Below are 20,073 nucleotides of genomic sequence, written 5' to 3'. Positions count from 1 at the left end.
TTATGATCTTATGAGGAGCTTCAGCCACTGCAGCAATAATTGTCCCTTATTTTAAACAATTATTTGCTGGTTCAGGGTTGTGGTTTTGTGAGCTCAAGGGTTTTTCCCTCAGAGAGAAGCCACCCATTCCACATGGCAAACTGCTTTTGAAATTGGGGTTTTCAAAGCTAATTTATGATATCACATAGGAGTCACTGCTAAGAACATAGAAGAATTACTACCTGAATAAAATTTGTGTAAATGTTGTATCCAATTCTGCCTGCGTACATGGTGCTGTTGTCATTGATAACAAAGTGTCTTTAACAATATTTTATTGCAATGTTTTTCCAGTAGCTTGTAAGTCTTTCGATTGTATACATTTTATTCAAAGTATTGTTGCAATTTCTCTGTAACCACAGTCAGTGCTTAAAAAGTAAATCTCTTTCATAATTGTTCTCCTAAAACAATACATTGGGAATACATGTTATAGGCATCTCAGAAATCACTGGAAATTATCTGTCTTATATTCTCACATTTACAGTGATGGAAGACACTAACAGTGCAATCCTGCATGTTTCAACTCGGATATTGAGTCAACAGAGCTTATTGACAGGAAAGATGATATTGACTTGCAGCCTAAAAGTCTGTACAATGCAACCTGTAAGACATGACCAATCATAAATGGCAGCTATCACATAGCAGTTTCTGCAGCCATGATGCCTAGGGGAGAGAGGGTGTTACAGGAAAGAGTCACAAAAGCTTGTGTGCTGTAGTGGCTGACTTGTTGGGTTTGAATGTGGAAAACCCCATAATAAATCCTGACGGCCTTTGGTAAACCATTGCCTTCCATGTTTATCTCTCTTTAAGGGTTCTTATTAGGTTATAAACACTTTGGATGATGAGTAATATACAAGCATGAGAAGAAAGAGGTGACTACATACTATAATGACTGTCCGACACTATGGTGGTTTCGCACAATGGTTGCTGTGTTAATTGTTTGGGCGACAACAGGGACATTTAGCTAGCTGCTCACCTGGAAAGCTTAGCTGTATGTGTAAAACGGTGCTGAATAAGCTCTGACGTGTTTTGTGTAATCTCATTTATATGCTTTACCTTTCCCTTCTCTGACCAGTTTTGAATTCTAAACAAACTTTGGCATTAATAAAAGGCAGTCATGGGCCTAGCTGTCATGTAGATGGGCTAGTGAACCTATATATGAAGACTGCATCTCTTCAGATTGACGGTAGGGGTCCACACGACTGAATGTTCTTTCCTACACAAAAATTCCCCAACTAGCTGTACCATCATAAGAAAAACAGTAGCAGGACTGTTAGCTTGGCTCCACCACAATCTGCCCCTCTCCCCTCCCCTCACCCTCTCTGCAAGGGGCAGCTAGAACCTTTACTCCAGGCATCCCCAAACTCGGCCCTCCAGATGTTTTGGGACTACAATTCCCATCATCCCTGACCACTGGTCCTGTTAGCTAGGAATGATGGGAGTTGTGGTCCCAAAACATCTGGAGGGCCAAGTTTGGGGGTGCCTGCTTCACTCCTTTGTTTTCTACATACCAGACCCTTTTGTGAATAGAAGAGGATTAATTCACATAACGCATCTGCCCCAAATGTGTCCTTATCCACACAGTTTTAGAGAACTAGGCCTCACTTTAAAACATGAAAACTTTAATATATAAAACAATATATTCTTATAGCAGAAGATCAGCGAAGCTAAGTGTGCACAGGCACCCTTTTTATTACAGCAAAAGGATCCCAGCTGCTTTTACGATCAACTATTTTGCCACAGATTGGGACTATATTACTACATTTTCCTGCCTTTTATAGGCTGTCATCACAAATAAGCACAATTTTGTAAAGATGCAAAACAGGCAAAGATTTTAATGGTCTACTTAGCTGTTTTCTTTGGTAGATAAAACAAGGAAACAGTTGAACAAAATCATGTTTTCTGCACACAAATCACCCATCTGGATTAGGGGCATGGAAATCTACACCATATTTTTAGGGTTTTATCTGCTGTAACTATAGCTGGGTAGGAGTTTTGCCTACAACACTGAACAGCTCTTATTCTAGTCATCAGCTTTTTCTACTCTCCGAAACCATCAGCACTGTCAAAGCAGATAATTGGTCCAGCAGGAAAAGCCTCAATTTCAGCAACATGAAAGCAGCCCAATGTTGTACAGTAGAAGAAGACTGCTGTGTTTGCATGCATGTCTGTTAGGGTTGACATTTGGGCAATTAATAAATTACATGTAAAAGTGTGCAAACAATGCCTTAAACATTTCTCAAGGCATCTGGGAGCTACACTTTACCCTGTCAGGGTAGTATTTCCAGTATGGGAGGCACAGTTCTGAGCTATGCTCCTAGAGGCTGCAGGGCAGTGTTCTAATTCCTTCTCACTGCAGAAGTGTCATGAGGAGAAATTTTGTCATATTCTTCTTTCAGCATTTTCCATTATTGCAAGCAGCTTACAATAATAACAGGTCACTTTCAGTCATACTGTACAATTTATGATGTGACTATTATACAGAAGTATATTAATATTTTTAGCATACAAAAAATGAGCTGCTGTTTAAATGCCAGTTTATTTTTGAAAGAACAAAACTTTATCAGATATTTAAAATAATCAGCAAGGAAGAAATATATATATTCAACTAGGCCATTTGTCTTCATCCAGTGGGTCAGGACTCACTGCTGGGTCACAACAGTAGCACTACCATCACCAAATAAATACACTGTATAAAATTAAGAAATGGGCCTCTAAATGCATGTTTAGGTTAAAGGTCTGAAAAAGCTAGCAACCGGGCAGCTCTCAAAAGTAACCTTGTTGATGAAATATCAATAACTCTCTTTAATTTCAATCCAGACGCCTCTCTGGAATAAGTGTATGGAAACAGCCTTAATGCATTTTGGTAAAGCTTAGATAAAATGGAGAATATTGGAATATTAAGAAAGATTATTTCTGAAAGGTTGCTATGCCAGTCTTGCATATTTATCTTTGCCAACTTGGTGCCCTCCAGATGTTTTGACTATGATTCCCATCATCCCAGCTAGCATGATTGTGTTGCTTGGGAATGATGGGAACTAGTAGTAGCCCAAAACATCTGGAAAGCACAAGGTTGGCAAAGGCTGACCTGAGCTTTGCATACAAAACTTTTTGAATTTGATTTCATGGCCTCTTGACCTCACTGTTTACCCTGGTTTTGTGTGTGTGTGTGTGTGTGTGTGTGTGTGTGTGTTAGAAAATACGTAATGCATCTGAAATTTTGCTTGGTTAGCTGATCTTCATTTTATGCTCAAGTTCAATTTCCTTGTGGGCAGGATACCAAATATAGCACTAGGCAAATTTTAGACATATCAGTAGTCCTTGTTATTGCTATGATTCTTCAAGCACTTGCCCCAAGCCATATAATCTAATCAATATGCAGTTTCAACATATTGATCAGCTCTGCTGGGTGGACAGAAGCCAGAGGCAAGAGTGAAAAAGGATCTGAAAGGCCAATAGCATGTGACGTGTGGGCCTGGCAGCAGTTTGCACATGCTTGCTCTCCTACACACATGGCATGAGGGCTTTATTATTTATTTCATTGCAGGAGGAGCTATAGAAAAATAAATGGAGAACCTGTATGCTTACAACTGCTGTGTGGACAGAGATAAAGTATGGAGGGCTTTTAATGGCATTTATTTGCTAGTGGACTAGTGCTGCTTTCCAATTTAATCTTATTTCCACAGTTCAGGCTATAAAATCTAAAGGTTGTATCCAGTCCATTGTTATGCACATGAGTTGTGTTGATTTCAGTTGGACTTCCTAGGCAACTATGCGCTGGCTTAGTTCAGAACCCAGTACACAGATGATATGTAAGAAATTAAAAGAATATAAATAAGCAATTAATATACCGTAAGTAAGAAACTAAGAAAATACTTTAACATGCACACCAGTAGCATTTCATAGTTATTACTAGAAGTCTTTGAAAAGAGACACTAAACCAATACTTTCTATTTACCAGACATGTGACAGATAATATTGAAATTGAAATAATAGAGTGTTACTGTTTCCAAAGGGTGTTTTTAAAGATAAGGACCAAACTACATTTTGTTAAAAATATAAAATTAGGCACCTGAGCGTAAAACTGTTTTGTGCAGTTAGGTCAAATTTCAGAATCTCAATTATTATTTTTTAAAAACCCACTAAATCAATTCTTTTAGAGCCTACTTAAATAAAAAATGGGGGGGAGAGAGATGTGAATGGGGACAGCCTACAGTAGGCCATGCTTTTCTGCTCAAATCCTATTGGGATGAACTAGGGAGGTACAAGAACATTAATTCATTTCAATGGAGTTAAGAAGATAAGACGAGCCTGCTGTGTCAGACCAGTGGCCCATCTGGTCCAGCATCCTGTTCTCACAGTGGCCAACAAGTTGCCTTTGGGAAACCAGCAAGCACGTTCTGGGCACGAGAGCACTCTTCTGTCCTGTGGTTTCCAGTAGCTGGTATTCAGAAGCATTGCTGCCTCCAACTGTGGAAGTTAGCACATAGCTTCCTGTAGAATTGTGCAGGTGGGTTTCAGAACCAATGGAAGCATGCTTCTTCATTACAAAGGCTTCAACCAATGTCTTAAAAGCAGGCTCCGGCTCATTTAAAAACTCAAGTTCTTCTGATGATGACTCGCCAGTACAGGAGCTTAGGGAACCAACCAGCGATCCTTTCCCTTCATATTTATATGAATGTACATATTCGCCGACACGTTTACGTTCTTCCTCCTGTTCGCACAAAAACACCTTCTGCACGCAAAGAAAGTACATGTTAACCATTTTCTTAAATGCACCTAAACATAAATCAGAGCTTCTAACTGGTTCCTGCATGCAAAGAATAATATAATTCATGTATATGATTCATACTATTTAAGTCCCTTTCTATAAAGCATAACAATGCAGTTTCCATACTGTTTATTAAAGGCAATGATCAGCTTCTTGTGTCAATCTATCCCATACTACACAGAATAGAATCATTGGGTTGAAAGGGATTTTCTGGCCGCCTATTTATTAATATTTATTGTGTTTTTATGTCACCCTTCATCCAACAGAATGTCTGGGCAGTGAACAAAATACCCCCTTCCTGGTCAGTACAGGATCTGTGGGCTTGCTTTCTTTTCTCAGTTTCCTTTTAAAATTTTGATGGCAAGAACTAGACAGAGGACGTCACATTTGGCCTGCCTAGTGCAGACCAGAATGGAACTCTTTCATCTTGTGTTCCGAGCACTGTGCTGCTATAAATGCAACCTAAGATTGCATTAGCTCCCGTTGCTCTGTCCCAACTCCTGCCAACCCAACAGTTCGAAAGCACGCCAGTACAAGTAGATAAATAGGTACTGCTGTGGCAGGAAGGTAAACGGTGTTTCTGTGCGCTCTGGTTTCTGTCACGGTGTTCCATTGCACCAGAAGTGGTTTAGTCATGCTGGCCATATGACCCAGAAAGCTCTCTGTGGACAAACACTGGCTCCCTCGGCCTGAAAGCGAGATGAGCTCTGTAACCCCATAGTTGCCTTTGACTGGACTTAACCGTCCAGGAGTCCTTTACCTTCACATTTTTTACCTTTTATTAGCAGCCACATCACACTGTGGGATACCTTGAGCATCAGCATTAGGCTCTGCATTCAAATAATGGAAGCATTTGAATAGGTAGGACTTTCTCAGTAGTTGCACCAAAGCTCTGAAACACCATCCCACAGGAAGGTGGTCTGATTTCCCCCAATCTTTGGGCTATGTTGCCTTGCTTGATAAGTGACTGATACTATTTTATGCTGATTGTATGAGGCGTTAATTGATGGTATTGATTTGTTTTCTGCTGTCATCTTTATGGATTATGTTTTATCTCACTGCTTTACGCTATTTAGTATTATAACTGAATTTTTAGCTTTTATTGTATTGTTTTAACAGTATACTATGCTCTGAGTGACCTTTGACTCTTTTTTGAAAATATATTAATAATTGTGGGCCACACAAACACCTCACAAGCGTGAACAACATGGATCTTTCCGGTAAAACAGCCCAAGTGCATCAAATAACTAGAGAGCTACAGCCAATATTAAAATCCAGAATATGAACTAACTGTAGCTACTTAACTGAAATATATCACACTATGGTGGATAGTCTTAACATTGATCCAAACATAAACCATGGGAAATCTGTATCAGAATGCTTACTTTAGCTAAATGAGGATTGGTAAATTCCTGCCATTGTGAGCACAAATCCCTGGAGGAACTCCGTATGGGTTGTTTGATATTGTGTAAAGATGCTGTCAAGTGATTTCCTCCACCTTTGAATAATTCTGGTTTGCGATACCCTCTGATATCATGCAAAGATGCTGCCAATATAGTTCCTCCGCCTTTTACTAATTCTGGTTTGCGATGCCCTCTAATATCATGTAAAGATGCTGCCACGATATTTCCTCCGCCTTTGACTAGTTCTGGTTTGTGATGCCCTGTAATATCATGTAAAGATGATGCCAAGAGTTTTCCTCCTCCTTTGACTAATTCTGGTTTGCTTTGCCCTCTGATGTCATGTAAAGATGCTGCCAGTTTATTTCCTCCACCTTTGACCAATTCTGGTGGGTGATGGCCTGCTCCTTTTATCACTTCCAAACTTTCCTGCTTTCCAGTTTTCTCTGCAACAGTGCACGTGCTTACAGCTGTATTCAGTGTGCTCACTGGAAGTATATTTAGAACCTGAAAAGAAAGATAACAGCAGAATTTTGTAAAAGAAGCAGCAGTTTCTTTTTACCATCTATAGTTTGGGAGATAAGATTCCTGAACTCTCAGAAGAACAGGACTTGAACCCAAACCAACTATTTTCCCCATTGTGTATACATATCCCATACCAACTCAAAGCAGTAACTTGTGGGCCTTACCATCTCCACAACTCAGCAACTCTCTTGCCTGCATGCCATTCCAGGATCCAGAAATACATTTTGCAGCACCAGGCCACATAACAACCTGTAGGTCCTCTTATAACCATGATAAAGTGCTGCAGCTAACTTACTGCCCACCATCTTATTTGGCAAGTAGAGTTGGCTTAACTTGAAATCCAAACCCAAGAAAATGAATCCCAGTCTTTTCTGAACCCAGAAACGTGGCCATTTTCTCTTAATTTCCATGTGTATATTCCGAATAAAACTTAATTGAATACCACCTTATGTTTTGGAATTTTTTGGGTGCTCATCAGTCTTCTTACTACCTACCTTTCTCTGTCTCTCACTCACACGCACTCTCACACCCACAGTGCAGGAGTTAGCTCAAAAGTACACACACTAAAAAGATAAAACATTGCAAGCATGTCTTTCCCCCTTTATAGTAACACAGCAACTCTAATATTTAGTGCGCACCCACCCACCCACACCCCACTTTTTAGAAAGCAAATGCAGTACGGAACTTCATAACTTTTAGCCAAAAAATGCTACTTACTGTCATTTCTTCACCTGGTGCCTCTGTGTTTGACATCATTAAATTCTCAAAAGCTGCATTATTAGACGCTTCTCCAGGTGCTTCTCCAGGCGCTGCTTCAGTTTTGGAATTTCTTTTATGGAGCCAGTAACCACAGGGTACCATCATCCCCGCTGTAGAAAGAAATACACATAATCTGAGCTTTCGTTTTTAATTATGTGATTCAAAGTCATGCATGAAGGGAACTGAATTTAATAAGTAAATTGTTACATATTTTCTATAAAGCAAATAGCCTCGGAGGCCAGCATGTACCTCAGGAAGTGGGGGGTTTGGGAAGTAAATACAATACTCAAAGTAAAAGGTGGCTCCCCATTTGTGAAATCTCCAGGGATGTTCAGCTAGAACCTTCATCATACACCGTTGGGCACCAGGTGAAAATGTTCCTCTTCAACTAAGCCTTTGGCTGATTAACATCCTATAGCCTTTTAAATGTTTTGGGGGGAGCAGGAGGAGGTTATTGGTTTGGTTTGGCTTGTTCTTGTTCTTATTATGTTTATTTGTGTCTTTAGCTTGTATTTTTATGCTCTGAACTACCCTGAGATCTACGGATGAAGGGTGGTGTACAAATCTCATGAATACCTCTAATAATAAAATGCTACGCATGATTTTTCAATTCAGGGCATTCCCCCCCCCCTTTTCTTCCTTTGGAAGATTTGATAGCTCTGGAAAAGAGGCCTAGTTCTTCCAAACAGCAAACAGTCAGCATGTATGTACAGAATGCAGTTGAGATATGCACTTTTTGCAAAGCCTGTTGGAGATAATGCATATTGGCCAGAGAACATACCTAATGTAGCTGATACATGCACAATGCCCAAAGCTTGTTGTGGATTGTACAAATTGACCGGCAAATGTGCAGAAGTCCATCTTTATGGACATGTGCACATTTTCCATGACACCTGGTGAATGTGCACAGTAGCCAATTGCTATGTGCATTTTCCATTTAACATACCTATATACACAAACATGGGACTAAGCCACCATAAGTGAACATTTAGAACTCCAAGGAAGAGTCAAGGGAGAAGCAGTTTTGCAACAGACTGGAGTTAATGGCTCATTTTGTATATCATCTATAAGAGAGAGAGATACTTACACAGTGATAATACTGATCCAAGGACTGTTGCAGCAATGCCCCAGGGACCAAAAGCAGATTCTGCTTGATATGGAACGCGATCTACAGGGATTGCCCCATTCTCCAGAGCGGCGACTGTGCTGCGTTCAGAACAATTACTTGGAACGTCACAGTCACAGTAGTGAACTGTTATTTCACTTATTCCACTGTTACCTTCATTATCATATATCCTAACAGGTATGATATAATAGCCATAGTCAATATCTTCTACGGGTGAAAGCAATGCTGATTCATCTGTAAAACAAATTGTGCAATGATGAACATTTTTTACATTATTTGTTCTGTTACCTACAGTTATTATTACAGAAGTGGGACAGGGAAAACCATGTACATACCATCATTCGGTGTTAACCTCCATGTTAAGCCCATTCGATTCTCTATTTCAAAATGGAAAGGTCCAGTGTAAGGAGGTAGATCGGCATCAAAGGCCGTAATACAAATTGGTGTTTTGTCCTTACACATGGTGTAATTCTTTGTCGTAATCACTGGGAAATTGTCATTCTCATCCATGATGTTTATCACAATTTTCCCTTGACCTGTTTTACCACCTGGAAAATGGAAGTTTTTCATGATTTAATGCTGTAAATAGTCACACACTGACATAGTAGCAGGCTTCAACTAATCTGTGGAAATATGTAGTCGTGGAAAAAAGTTCTGCCCCAAATATAGAAAATTATAAGAATTTCTCTCTCTCTCTTTCTTTCTCTCTCTTTCTTTCATGGATTAAAGCTAGCTTTTAGACTTATTTCTGTGGCAACAGGGCAACAAACTAGGAATTTAGTTCAGCAACAGAAGATGGAGTTTGTGGTTTAAAAGTAAGATACAAAATACTTTGTATCTTAAATTGTGGTTAAAAAGTACGATACAAAATACTACTGCAAATATGTAGATAGTGTAATCAGCAGTTTACAAGCATTTGTTACTCACTTTGGTCAGTTGCAGAGACTGTTACAATGCATTGACTGTATTCCTCATTTAATATATCTCTGTCTAAAATTGTAGTGGTTATCAGCTGTCCTGTTTCATCAATGGTGATCCAGTTGCATGGGTCATTTATTATTCCGTAACTATTGAGAACATTTTAGAAGGGTTGTATACCATTAGTACAATGTGATAATATAAACCAGTTATAATTGTTCCCTGTTTTTAACCACAATCTATAAACCAGATTACTGTGTTATAATTAAAAGTGTACCTTATGCCTGTGCTATCTCCAGTTTCTGGGTCATATGCTTGATAGATTCCAACCACTGTTCCTTTTGGGAAAGATTCCCTTAAAGTTATAATATATTCAGTGGCAAATGTTGGCCCCTCATCCACATCCATAACTTCAATGACAATTGTGGTGGGGTTTCTTGATGGGGCTCTTGAATTTGGTGCTAGGATGTAAGGTGCTTCATTATTTACAACAATTTCTAATCTTCTCTCCTTGGAAGTTTCATGGTCCAGTCCCTGGAAACAAACACATTTCTGTTAAAACTAACACAATATTTATTACCGGGTTGCTGTTATAAACTTTGAACAAATATGGTAAAAATAATGAGTGGAATCCAATGGGTGTCTCTCTTCTGACAGAAGACATGCATAAGCAGAACAGGGAGGGGAAATATTTTTGGGGTGGTTTCTCTGGCCAGGGACCCTGTAGAGTAGATTAAGGGGATGTGGGCTGCATAGGGAGTCTTCAAAAATTGCCTCCCTGTTGGTATAGTGGATTCCTTCCATTAGTGGAATGGCACCTTTTGGATTCCACACAACGGTTATCAATTGGTATTTTGCAATTTCATTAAGTTTCTTGCCGCCCTTCCTTTTCCTCATGCTTGCTTATTTCCCCCAAATTGCATAAACCATGGATAAATTTCCTTTAGGGAAACATTTCAAGCTTGGGAACCCTTGGAAAATAGTTACAAATATAACATTTCAAGAACAGCCTTTCAGGGCTTAAAATTATGTTGCATACCCTCAAATAATTTCCAAAAAACTCTAGATGATTCCCATTAGTAATATACCTTTGTACCATAGGTAATTTTTCCCCATCCGCATTTACCTTTAAAGCAAGTAAACACCCGACATTCCTCTCTTGATCAATATTCATAGAAAAAACATTGTCTTCATTTCCTTTTATAATTGTGAATTCAGCCAACCATGAAGGAGTCCCAGGTTCATCATTATCTCTTACAGGAATGCACAATATTTCTATGTTTTCTTCGTTTTCATATATTTTCACTTCATACTGAAATGAAGTTTTCAAATAAGCAATTAATAAACACTTCTAGAACAGTGAAATGATTTTCCAAAGGCAACAATAAAATACTTTAACTCCAGTGGTGAAGCTGCAGAGTTTCAAGCCTTGTGCAGATCTGACACTACCAGACTTGAACTGAGCCACAATTGGGAATGGCTAGCTCACTACAGGATGTGATTGTCCCTTGGTGTTTACATATACAGTGGTACCTCGGGTTAAGGACTTAATTCGTTCTGGAGGTCTGTTCTTAACCTGAAAATGTTCTTAACCTGAAGCACCACTTTAGCTAATGGGGCCTCCTGCTGCCGCCGTTCCACTGCTGCACGATTTCTGTTCTCATCCTGAAGCAAAGTTCTTAACCTGAAGCACTATTTCTGGGTTAGCGGAGTCTTTAACCTGAAGCCTCTGTAACCCGAGGTACCATTGTATTATTCATTTTGCTTTTCCTGTTCATTATCTTTGGAGATTAGACCACATCCACTCTTGAGTTGATACTTTACCCCTGGGATGGGAATTTGTTTGCATCTATGCCTTGTTTGCATTTGTATCTTAGTTACCATAGTAATGGGACACACTTATCTCTTGTTTTGGTGACCTCCTGGCCACACATGGTAATAGCATTCCACTCCCACCTCTTCTTTTTTACCCACATGTCTATATAGCTGCAAACTGAGGTTAACCCTTCATGCATCTAACAGAGTAGAATCGGATAGACACATACTTTTGCTGCTTTGGGACTTGGGCTGCAATCCTATATTCATGTACCAGTGAGTAAGCCCAACTGAATTTAATAGGCCATGCTTCTGGGCAGATATCTGTAGGATTGCACTATAACAAAGCTGTACTTTTGAAGGATTCAGAGAAATAGAATAGTCTGGGCAATGATTCTGTAAATACGTGTTCCATCCTGATAGCCAGGGAAGGAATTCTCTATAGTTAAAATGCAAATAATTGTATTTTTCCTCAATTTAACATTTATTATGATTACATTTACACCATAAGAAATACTGGCTGCTCAGGAGGTCCCCACGTTTTTTAAAGCTCTGTTGAATTTTAACAATAACAAACTTACCACATTTTGTTCTAATTGTGGAGCATTGTCATTTACATCTCCAACTGTAATTATAACTTGTGCTGTAGTGCACAGACCGAATTCCTGGCCTCCCATATCTCTTGCTTCAATTTGTAGCTTATACTCTGGTGTTGTCTGCATTAAAAGGAATATATAAACATAATTTCCCTGTTCTGATTGAAATCACCAAGATTTTATGAAAAGGAAAACCAGAAACCATGGGAATGCCCAGTTCTTCAGATAGTTACACGTTTGTATAATATTAGCCAAGATGATGGATGCTGCATTGAAAAAAAAACAGCTTGGCATTGTTTGAGCCTACAAAATAGCATTTGAGAAATATATGCTTTAAATGATCTGTTTGCAACATCAAACACATGTCTGTATTTTTTTAAAGAGGGAGCAAGAATGACTTCACATTCTGATCCTAAACAACAATTGCATGGCGATGTACCAATTTATTTCTCTTATAATCTATCTTTCCTCTAAAAAGCTCCAAGTTGCCCTTCTTGACAGAGTTTTGGCATGTGAATAAAGGCTAGGTGCACAGGAAATTTACCTCTCTGTCCAGATGTGATGTTACCACCGTAATAGAACCTGAATCTGGATTTATAGCAAATACCCTTAAATTCTGATAACTTTGAAGATCCTGGGACACAATTCTGTATTTCACTTCAGTATGTAAGGTGTATGGCTCATCATTGTCTGTTGCAGTCACTTGTCCAACTAGCGTCCCTGCATGTACAAGACATCATCTTTAAATTTCCAGCTTTCCTTCAATAGATAGTTTTAAAATAATTATTTAGAGGGGGTGATTTTTCACTTAATCTAAACATGTAAATCCAGGCATATATGTCCGAATGCTTTTTTAAAAAATCACTTTTGTATACCTAAGTATGCCTATTTTAAAACATCTGTAGAGAAATATAACCGTTCTTAACATTTGATCAATGAAACAGATCTATCTGTCTATGCATCTTTCTATATTCTTATTTGAAACAGATTGGTTTTCCCCGCTGTTGGGGACTTCCTACTGCATAAATAGTGAAGTTCATTATTTTAGGACTGCATTGTTGAACAGTGGTTCACCACCCTTTCTTTGATGAGAAACCAAAGTTCTCCTGCTGGTTATAGCAACAACTCATTTGGGGGATAGGTACACTCTGGAGATGAATTTACCAGTATCATGCTTACTCATCATCATTCTCATCAGTTAGAGAGCAATTGTGGGAAGCAGGGAACCTACTGTATTTGTAGGGCTTGTAGACACCTGGAAAATCAGTATTTTAAAATGAATGGGGAGGCTCCACAAGTATAGAAGGCTCCCCATTTCACACAGTTGCTCTCTAACTCATGGAGAGCAACAGTGGGTGCCAACTTGAATGAAATATGGGGGGCATGTAAGCCCTGCCCTTCATAATCGTTTCACATGATATGTTGCATGGAAGCCATTTGGATGGCAATACCCATAAACTTTAGGGGGCACTGACGCCCTCAAATATTTTACTGGAGGAGCAAAGACACACACCCCAGCCCCTAGGAGTTGGCTCCTATGGAAGGTAACAAGAATGATGAGGTAGGCCTCTCATCCCCATGTGACTGAGGATGGGGGCTGTCACATGATTATTCTAACCAGAACCAGAATCCTTGATGATATGTAGATTATTATTTTTCTGAACTCAGATATAAGCTCAGAATTATAGCAAATAAAAATGATATGGAGCTTACATACAATTCACAGCACCTCAGTTTTTAATTAGTACTTTAAAATATTGCTGTCTAAACTAAGCATGATTTATTTAAAAAAGAAAAGATTTTTAAAATTACCAATTCCACAGTTTTCAAAGACAAGAAAAGTATAAACGTCCTGCTCAAACACTGGGGCATTATCATTATCATCTTCTATTCTAATTATATGCACAAGCGGTATCTCTGGTGTATATCCATCTGCTGTCATTGCATAGCAAATCAACTGTATAAAAGAGAGCAAACAAACAAACAAACTTTTATTTGCTAGTTGATCTGAAGCAGAAAAAATATATATTTTTAACAAATCAGGATACAATTACTTCAGTCCAAGTTTCTAAACAGGAATCTGCCAAGGTGAACAGGCTGTTTATATGCTGTGTGTGGCCGTTGTGGTGAGCAGTCCACCTGTACATCCAGAAAAGCACGGGACATTGTGTCCCCATGATCTCCCAGAGTATATGCATTTAAAAACAGACATAAGGATAGGCTACAGTTGAGTTGGACTAAGAAGAAGAGAGAAAGGAGGCAGGGACATGAGGTAAAGTGGCATAAGAGGAAATGGACAGAGCCATGGGAAGGAGGTACAAACAGTGGTGTAGCGTGGGGTGTGCAGGGGGGGCCGGCCACACCGGGCGCAACATCTGGGGGGTAGGGTTAGGGGGTGCAAATCCACGGGTTAGGGGGCGCAAATCCACGGGTTAGGGGGCACAAATTACTTGCCTTGCCCCGGGTGCTGACAACCCACACTACGCCACTGGGTACAAAGGAGTTGTGCGTCATACAAAGTGAAGTACAGAGGAAGCAATGGTCAAATAAAGTAGTCCATTGAATGGCCTGGGAAAGAAGGACTTGTGCAAGGCAATTGTGTGTTGGAACAGGGGCCTGAGGCAAGGAAACAAATAAGGGACTAGGCACAGCCATTTGGGCCATGGAAAGGAGAGATGAAGGAAGAAGGAGATATGGGAAAGATAGGAAAGACCACATGGGAACAGTGAAGGGAAGGTGGGGCAAGTACCTTTTTGCTGGTTCAACTATAATCCATCTTTGTGGACAAGCTTTCATATATATCCCCATCAATTGGCGCTGCACCTTGAGTGTTAGTATTTATATATTTATTATTGTAGTCTCCTCTTTACTGAATGGTTATAGGAAGTACAATTTTCATTGAAATCATAAAATAAAACCACAATACAGCCAATGACAAAATATCAACACAGCAGCCCAGAACACCAGTTTAGGAGGAAAGACATCTAGTCAGTCAAATGCCTGGTTCAAGCATCATGTTCTTTGTGTCTGCTTGCCTGTTCACCTTTTCCTGAACTGTTTCACTAGTATGAGTGGGCAAGTGTTATCAGAAAGCTGTGAAGTAAAGGGAGATAATAGGCTGGGGTGAGCACAGGCTGCTTGCTATCTTTCATCTGTAAGAAAACCCACAAATGCCTTCTCAGGTTTCCTTAAGTGCCTTGGTACTGCTAGCAGCCAGTAAATCAGTCTTCTCCCCCCACCTATTTACAGGTACAGGAACATCTGGCTCTGATTGGCAAGTTGATGCTGTGCATGGCCTGTTGATGATTCTACATGTTGCTCACCAACCAAATCCCTCTCACCTTCTATTGAAGAACTGAGGACTAATGTAAACGTTGTGAGGCTACCAAAAACAGCTTCTCTGTAGTGGATACAGTGTTTGAAAACTCATTTCCCCGCGTGTTTCCCTCAGTCATGCAGTTACCTGTCAAAAAAGTAACATACAGACAGCTGCAACGGATAATTGTTGCATCTGTTCATTCATTTTTAATTCTTTACCTTGAGGAGACTACACTGCAGAGGGCCTTCTTAGCAGTGGGGGCCCTCCCTGTGGAATGTCCTCCCATCAGATGTCAGGGAGATAAAGAATTACACAACTTTTAGAAAACATCTGAAGGCAGCCCTGTTCAGAGAAACTTTTAGTAAAAGAAATACCATGGATCTGTGCAATTGTTACTTATCAGTAAATACGTAAACAGAAGTCTGAAACCCATACCTGAAATTCTGGGTACTCTTCCCGATCGATTGGACAGGTAACAAATAGATTTCCAGTGTCCTCCTCTATGTAGAAATAATTATATGGTGGCTTGTCAACACCATGACCACTTATGGAGTATCTGATATCGTATGTTAGGGATGTGTCGGAAAGCAGCTGTGTAAATGCAAACCAATTTGAAACAGAAATAATAATTAACAAAATCTTATTTTCTTATCTATTTATTCAGAATCCGTTAGCAATCCCAAGATGCAAAAACAAAATATTTACACATCAATTCAAATATTATGGACACAGGAAATAAATGTTTCATGTGATAGTAGTTCCAGGCAAAGTCTAAAATGCTTGTGACTTGCTTACCATGTTCCTGGTGAGAGTAGGGAGAATTCATATGATTAGGCTGTTCCACATAGCTAGTTTCTTACAAATGTAAAAGCCTTGTATTGAACTCCTATCAGACCCAAGCTGTTGTTTCCTCCGTACTTCCAGGCAAAAGCTGGAGCATTTAAATGGATTTCCATCTCTGGTGTTAAATAGCTGACTTTAGATATTTACATTGCAATTACAAGCTTCTTCAAAAGATGTGAGCAAAGACAAACTGGTTTCCCTAATCCCAGATTTCTGCAGCAATGTATATATCAGCAACAGTGATGCAACAAACAATTCCAGCAGACAGATGAGTTTACCAGATGGGGCAATCATTTATAGACAAAAACGATGGGTTTAACAGTAAAGTTCTTGGCTGCCTAGCAAGAATTGGGGTGCAGAGAGTATGCTGTCTATCTGAAGGCTGCTTTTTTCATTCATAGTTTCTATTGATTGAAGTTCTCTTACTGATCACTTATAACATATGCCAAGCTGCTCAAAGACCCTTGACTGATAATTTGAAAAGTAAAAATGAATAAGTGAATTTAAAACATACCTGTTGAATTTGCATTGGATAAGGTCCAAGTGAGTTTTCCATCAAAATAGTTGGGACGGGAGCCCATCTCCGTTTAGTTCGTCTAAGAAAAGTATCTCGTAAATGTCTTGCCTTTGCTATTGGGACCTAGAAGAACGGGAGAGATAACTAAGCAAACAACAATAGCAATCATGAGCAGTATTCAGCCAAGTCATACTCAAGGCACCTAAATCCATTTATTTCAATGGGTCTCCTCTGATTAAGTTGGATGCCACCCTATGTGTTGCATCACTTTATTTTTCAGTCCCTCTGTGTCTATCGCTCTGCTAGTGTTACAAATGTTTTAACAGTCAATAAGATTTCCTGGCTTCTAGGATAACTGTAGCATATGGGAATAGTAGCATTCTTATGTAACGTGAAACAAATCTAATATTTTTGTCCTTGCGCTATGTCCATTAAATTCTGTTTTTTCTTCCAAGTTGAATTTGTATTATGTCATTGATCAAGGTTATAACTTTCTATTTTTATCTGTGCTTTATCAGTTCTGTTTTTAGTGGAATATTTAGCAGTAATTTGGGAGAAGATTCCAACAATACACATTCAGATTCTGATCACATAGCCATGTAAATTGTCCTTCAAAGTAAAACAGCAGCACTAAAAGATGAGGAAGAAATGAAAAGAGCAGGATAAGATATATTGATGCAAATCAGATATGTTTACCTTTTTTGAATGTGTGAGCAAACTAATATGTATCTTCTTTTGTTCCTGTTCATGATTGCTTTTAAGGAATATGGTGATGATGATTTCATGGGAAGTCAGGGAAACATCCCTTGTTGTATACAATGAGCCATCTTCTTGAATTGTGAAATTGGGATTGTTTGAGTAAATAATTTCAGAATGATTAAGACACTGTTTCATGTTTACTGTAGGAAAATATAAATTTAAAGGACTAGTTGAAATGAGGAGGAAAAGTAGTTCACAAGGACGTAATTCCAAACAAAGGTGTCTAAAACTGTATTTAGTGCCAAATCAAATTTATGATATACAGGCAGAGGAGTCCCCGCTGCCCTGGCCAAAAATTGCTTAGCTGTTGATGGCACAGGTGGTCTGGGCACTCCCCATAGCCTATTGTCCTCCAGATCTGTTCAATTCGCATAATACGTAGGATAATTTAGGTAACCTTAGAATTTGAACTCCAGAATCTGGAAACAACTCGGGTTAAATTTTAATTTGCCTATATATTATTGGTTTTCAAATAGTACGCATTTGACAACAACAGCATTAACATATTCTTGGATTCTTACCTTGGCCAACAAATGCCCCTGCCTTTAGTTTATGAGGGACATTAAAAGTTACTTTCTTGCAAGCTTCAGAAGATAAACTCAATACCTTAAAGAGAGAGAGAGACCAAAACCTTAAATCATCCTTTTTTTCATGAAGCAACAAAATTATTTCAATACAAACTTTGTATTGATTGGCTTGTTATTTAAATTCTAAAAGTATTCAGCGGTTAGTTTGCTTTGATAACAACAAACGTCTACATCAGTGGAACTGTAGAGTTCTCATATCCCAATCCTGTATTCCTCATTCCAGCAAATATCTTTGCTGACCCCAAATTCAAAAGACCTGTGAATTGTAAAGGGTTCAGCTGAGAAGCAAAATGTCCATTAATGGATCTCATATATCTTCAGAATAGATGTTGCTTTAGGTTCCTTTACACCAAATAAGAGACTCTACTCAAAGGCTCTACTAAAAGTTAACACACAAAGAGAGAGAATTAAACATATTAGTAATGAAGTATATTGTCCTTGGAATTTTGCAAACTGCTTAGAGATTTTATTGCGGTCAAGTGATATACTGTATAAATGTCGTGAAATAAATAAATAAACTGGGCTTGGAATATGGAACAGTTTCCCTCAAAACTGGAAAAAAAAACCTCAAGCTTGATGAACAGACTCCATCACTCATATCCCTAATTATATTTTCAGGAATGCAACAGTTTCCCCCAGCCCAGTGAGCCCCTTAATTCCCTTCCTTCTTCCCATGAATTTACCATCTGTTTGCAAGCCATCTTCCATTTGCCCACTAACTAGGTTTGGTGTTCCTACAATGGTGAAAGAAGAGGGGCCTTGAAGCAAGAGTGACAGGAGTGTATCTCCCTCTTCACTCTTTCTGTTATGCTTGACTTGCTGCTATGGCCGTTAGTCAGGAACCAGGGAAGAATGGAGAGGGACCCACTTCCTGTTTCAATTCCACCATTTCTGAAGCTGTAAGGAAATTAAGTGGGTAAGGGAGTCGGCAGGAAGCTGGATGTATATTATTCTCCAGACCATATTTTGTAATACTTCGAGAAGAACTTTGGAAGCCAGACTTCTTGTATCATATTTCAGATTAGTATTACAAGCCACCAATATTTGTATTGCACTTGCAAGAGACATCATTAAAGCAAGCAAATGCAGGAAGGGAATATTAGTTCTGGTATAAAGTAAATGATGTATCATTCAGCATCTAATCACATTCAAGATGTGTGAATGGACTGGGGGGAAATATATTGTAAACCATGTGTTACAATGTTTGTTTGTTTATTTATTTATTTATTTCATAATATTTATATACTGCTTGCTTGTAGAAAACACCTCAGTGGTTTACAAAAAGGATAAAACAATGAAATTGTAACTAAAAATTATACAACTGTAATTTAAAACATAAAAAGGTTAAAACCACAATAAAAGACGAAAAATATTTAAACTCTTACAAATGTTATAAACATCTGCACTAGCTGCAGCTTCAGGATCAAGTGTGAGGGAAGCCCCCACATAGAGCACATTGCAATAGTCCAGTCTTGAAGTTACCAGCGCATGAACTACTGTGGCAAGGCTTTCCTGGTCCAGGAATGGCCGTCGCTGTTGAACCAGCTGCCCTTGGTAAAAGGCACTTCTAGCCACTGCGGCTGTCTGAGCCTCTAGTGACAGAGGTGGATCTAGAAGCATCCCCAAACTGTGGACCTGCTGCTTCAAGGCCAGCCCAAGTCATTTTGGCACCTGAGGCAAATCATAAAATGGTGCCCCCCTCCCATCACCAGGGAAGAAGAGGGAGTGAAGGTCTACATCAGGAACAAGGGTGAGATAAATAATAACATTGGGAGCAGGGTGGAAGGAGACCAGCAGTGCCTCCTAGAGGGACCGCTGTGGAGGCAGGGGGGGGACTGCTGAGGAGGAGGAAGATCCAGCTTCCATTGAGTATGCTGCAACTGCCAGTGGCACTATAGCAGCAGCAATAGGTGATTCATTCCTAGGAGACCAGATCTGTAGATCCTGCCACCCCCTTACCTCTTGTTAAGGGGGAGTGCAACCCCATCCAAGGTAGGCCATTGGCCAATTTCTCAGACCTGGGAACTACTCACCCACAGTGCCTCCGCGTTGCCAAGATTCAAGTTCAGCTTGTTCTCCCTCATCCATCTCACCACTGTATC

At 39.4% G+C, this 20,073-nt stretch overlaps 1 protein-coding gene and 1 long non-coding RNA gene across 2 annotated transcripts in view; one reads left to right on the top strand and one right to left on the bottom strand.

Moving 5' to 3' along the window:
- Positions 1-20,073, top strand: part of LOC309373959 — a 76,666-nt gene that overhangs the window by 4,018 nt on the left and 52,575 nt on the right. The window lies entirely within an intron of this gene.
- LOC309374785 (desmocollin-1-like) lies at positions 1,642-19,591 on the bottom strand (the record flags this gene model as incomplete). Its single annotated transcript, XM_081919967.1, has 15 exons — positions 1,642-4,771; positions 6,193-6,714; positions 7,450-7,601; positions 8,579-8,851; positions 8,953-9,165; positions 9,545-9,684; positions 9,813-10,069; positions 10,662-10,847; positions 11,932-12,066; positions 12,491-12,666; positions 13,759-13,903; positions 15,701-15,856; positions 16,623-16,748; positions 17,322-17,524; positions 19,357-19,591. 15 exons carry the CDS (start codon positions 19,589-19,591, stop codon positions 4,310-4,312), a joined length of 3,381 nt encoding a protein of 1,126 aa, XP_081776093.1. The 3' UTR covers positions 1,642-4,309.

Source organism: Podarcis melisellensis (genome assembly GCF_964234715.1).
Source record: "Podarcis melisellensis genome assembly, chromosome: 7".
In the NCBI taxonomy this organism is placed as follows: domain Eukaryota; kingdom Metazoa; phylum Chordata; class Lepidosauria; order Squamata; family Lacertidae; genus Podarcis; species Podarcis melisellensis.
This window is presented reverse-complemented; position numbering and strand designations above follow the sequence as displayed.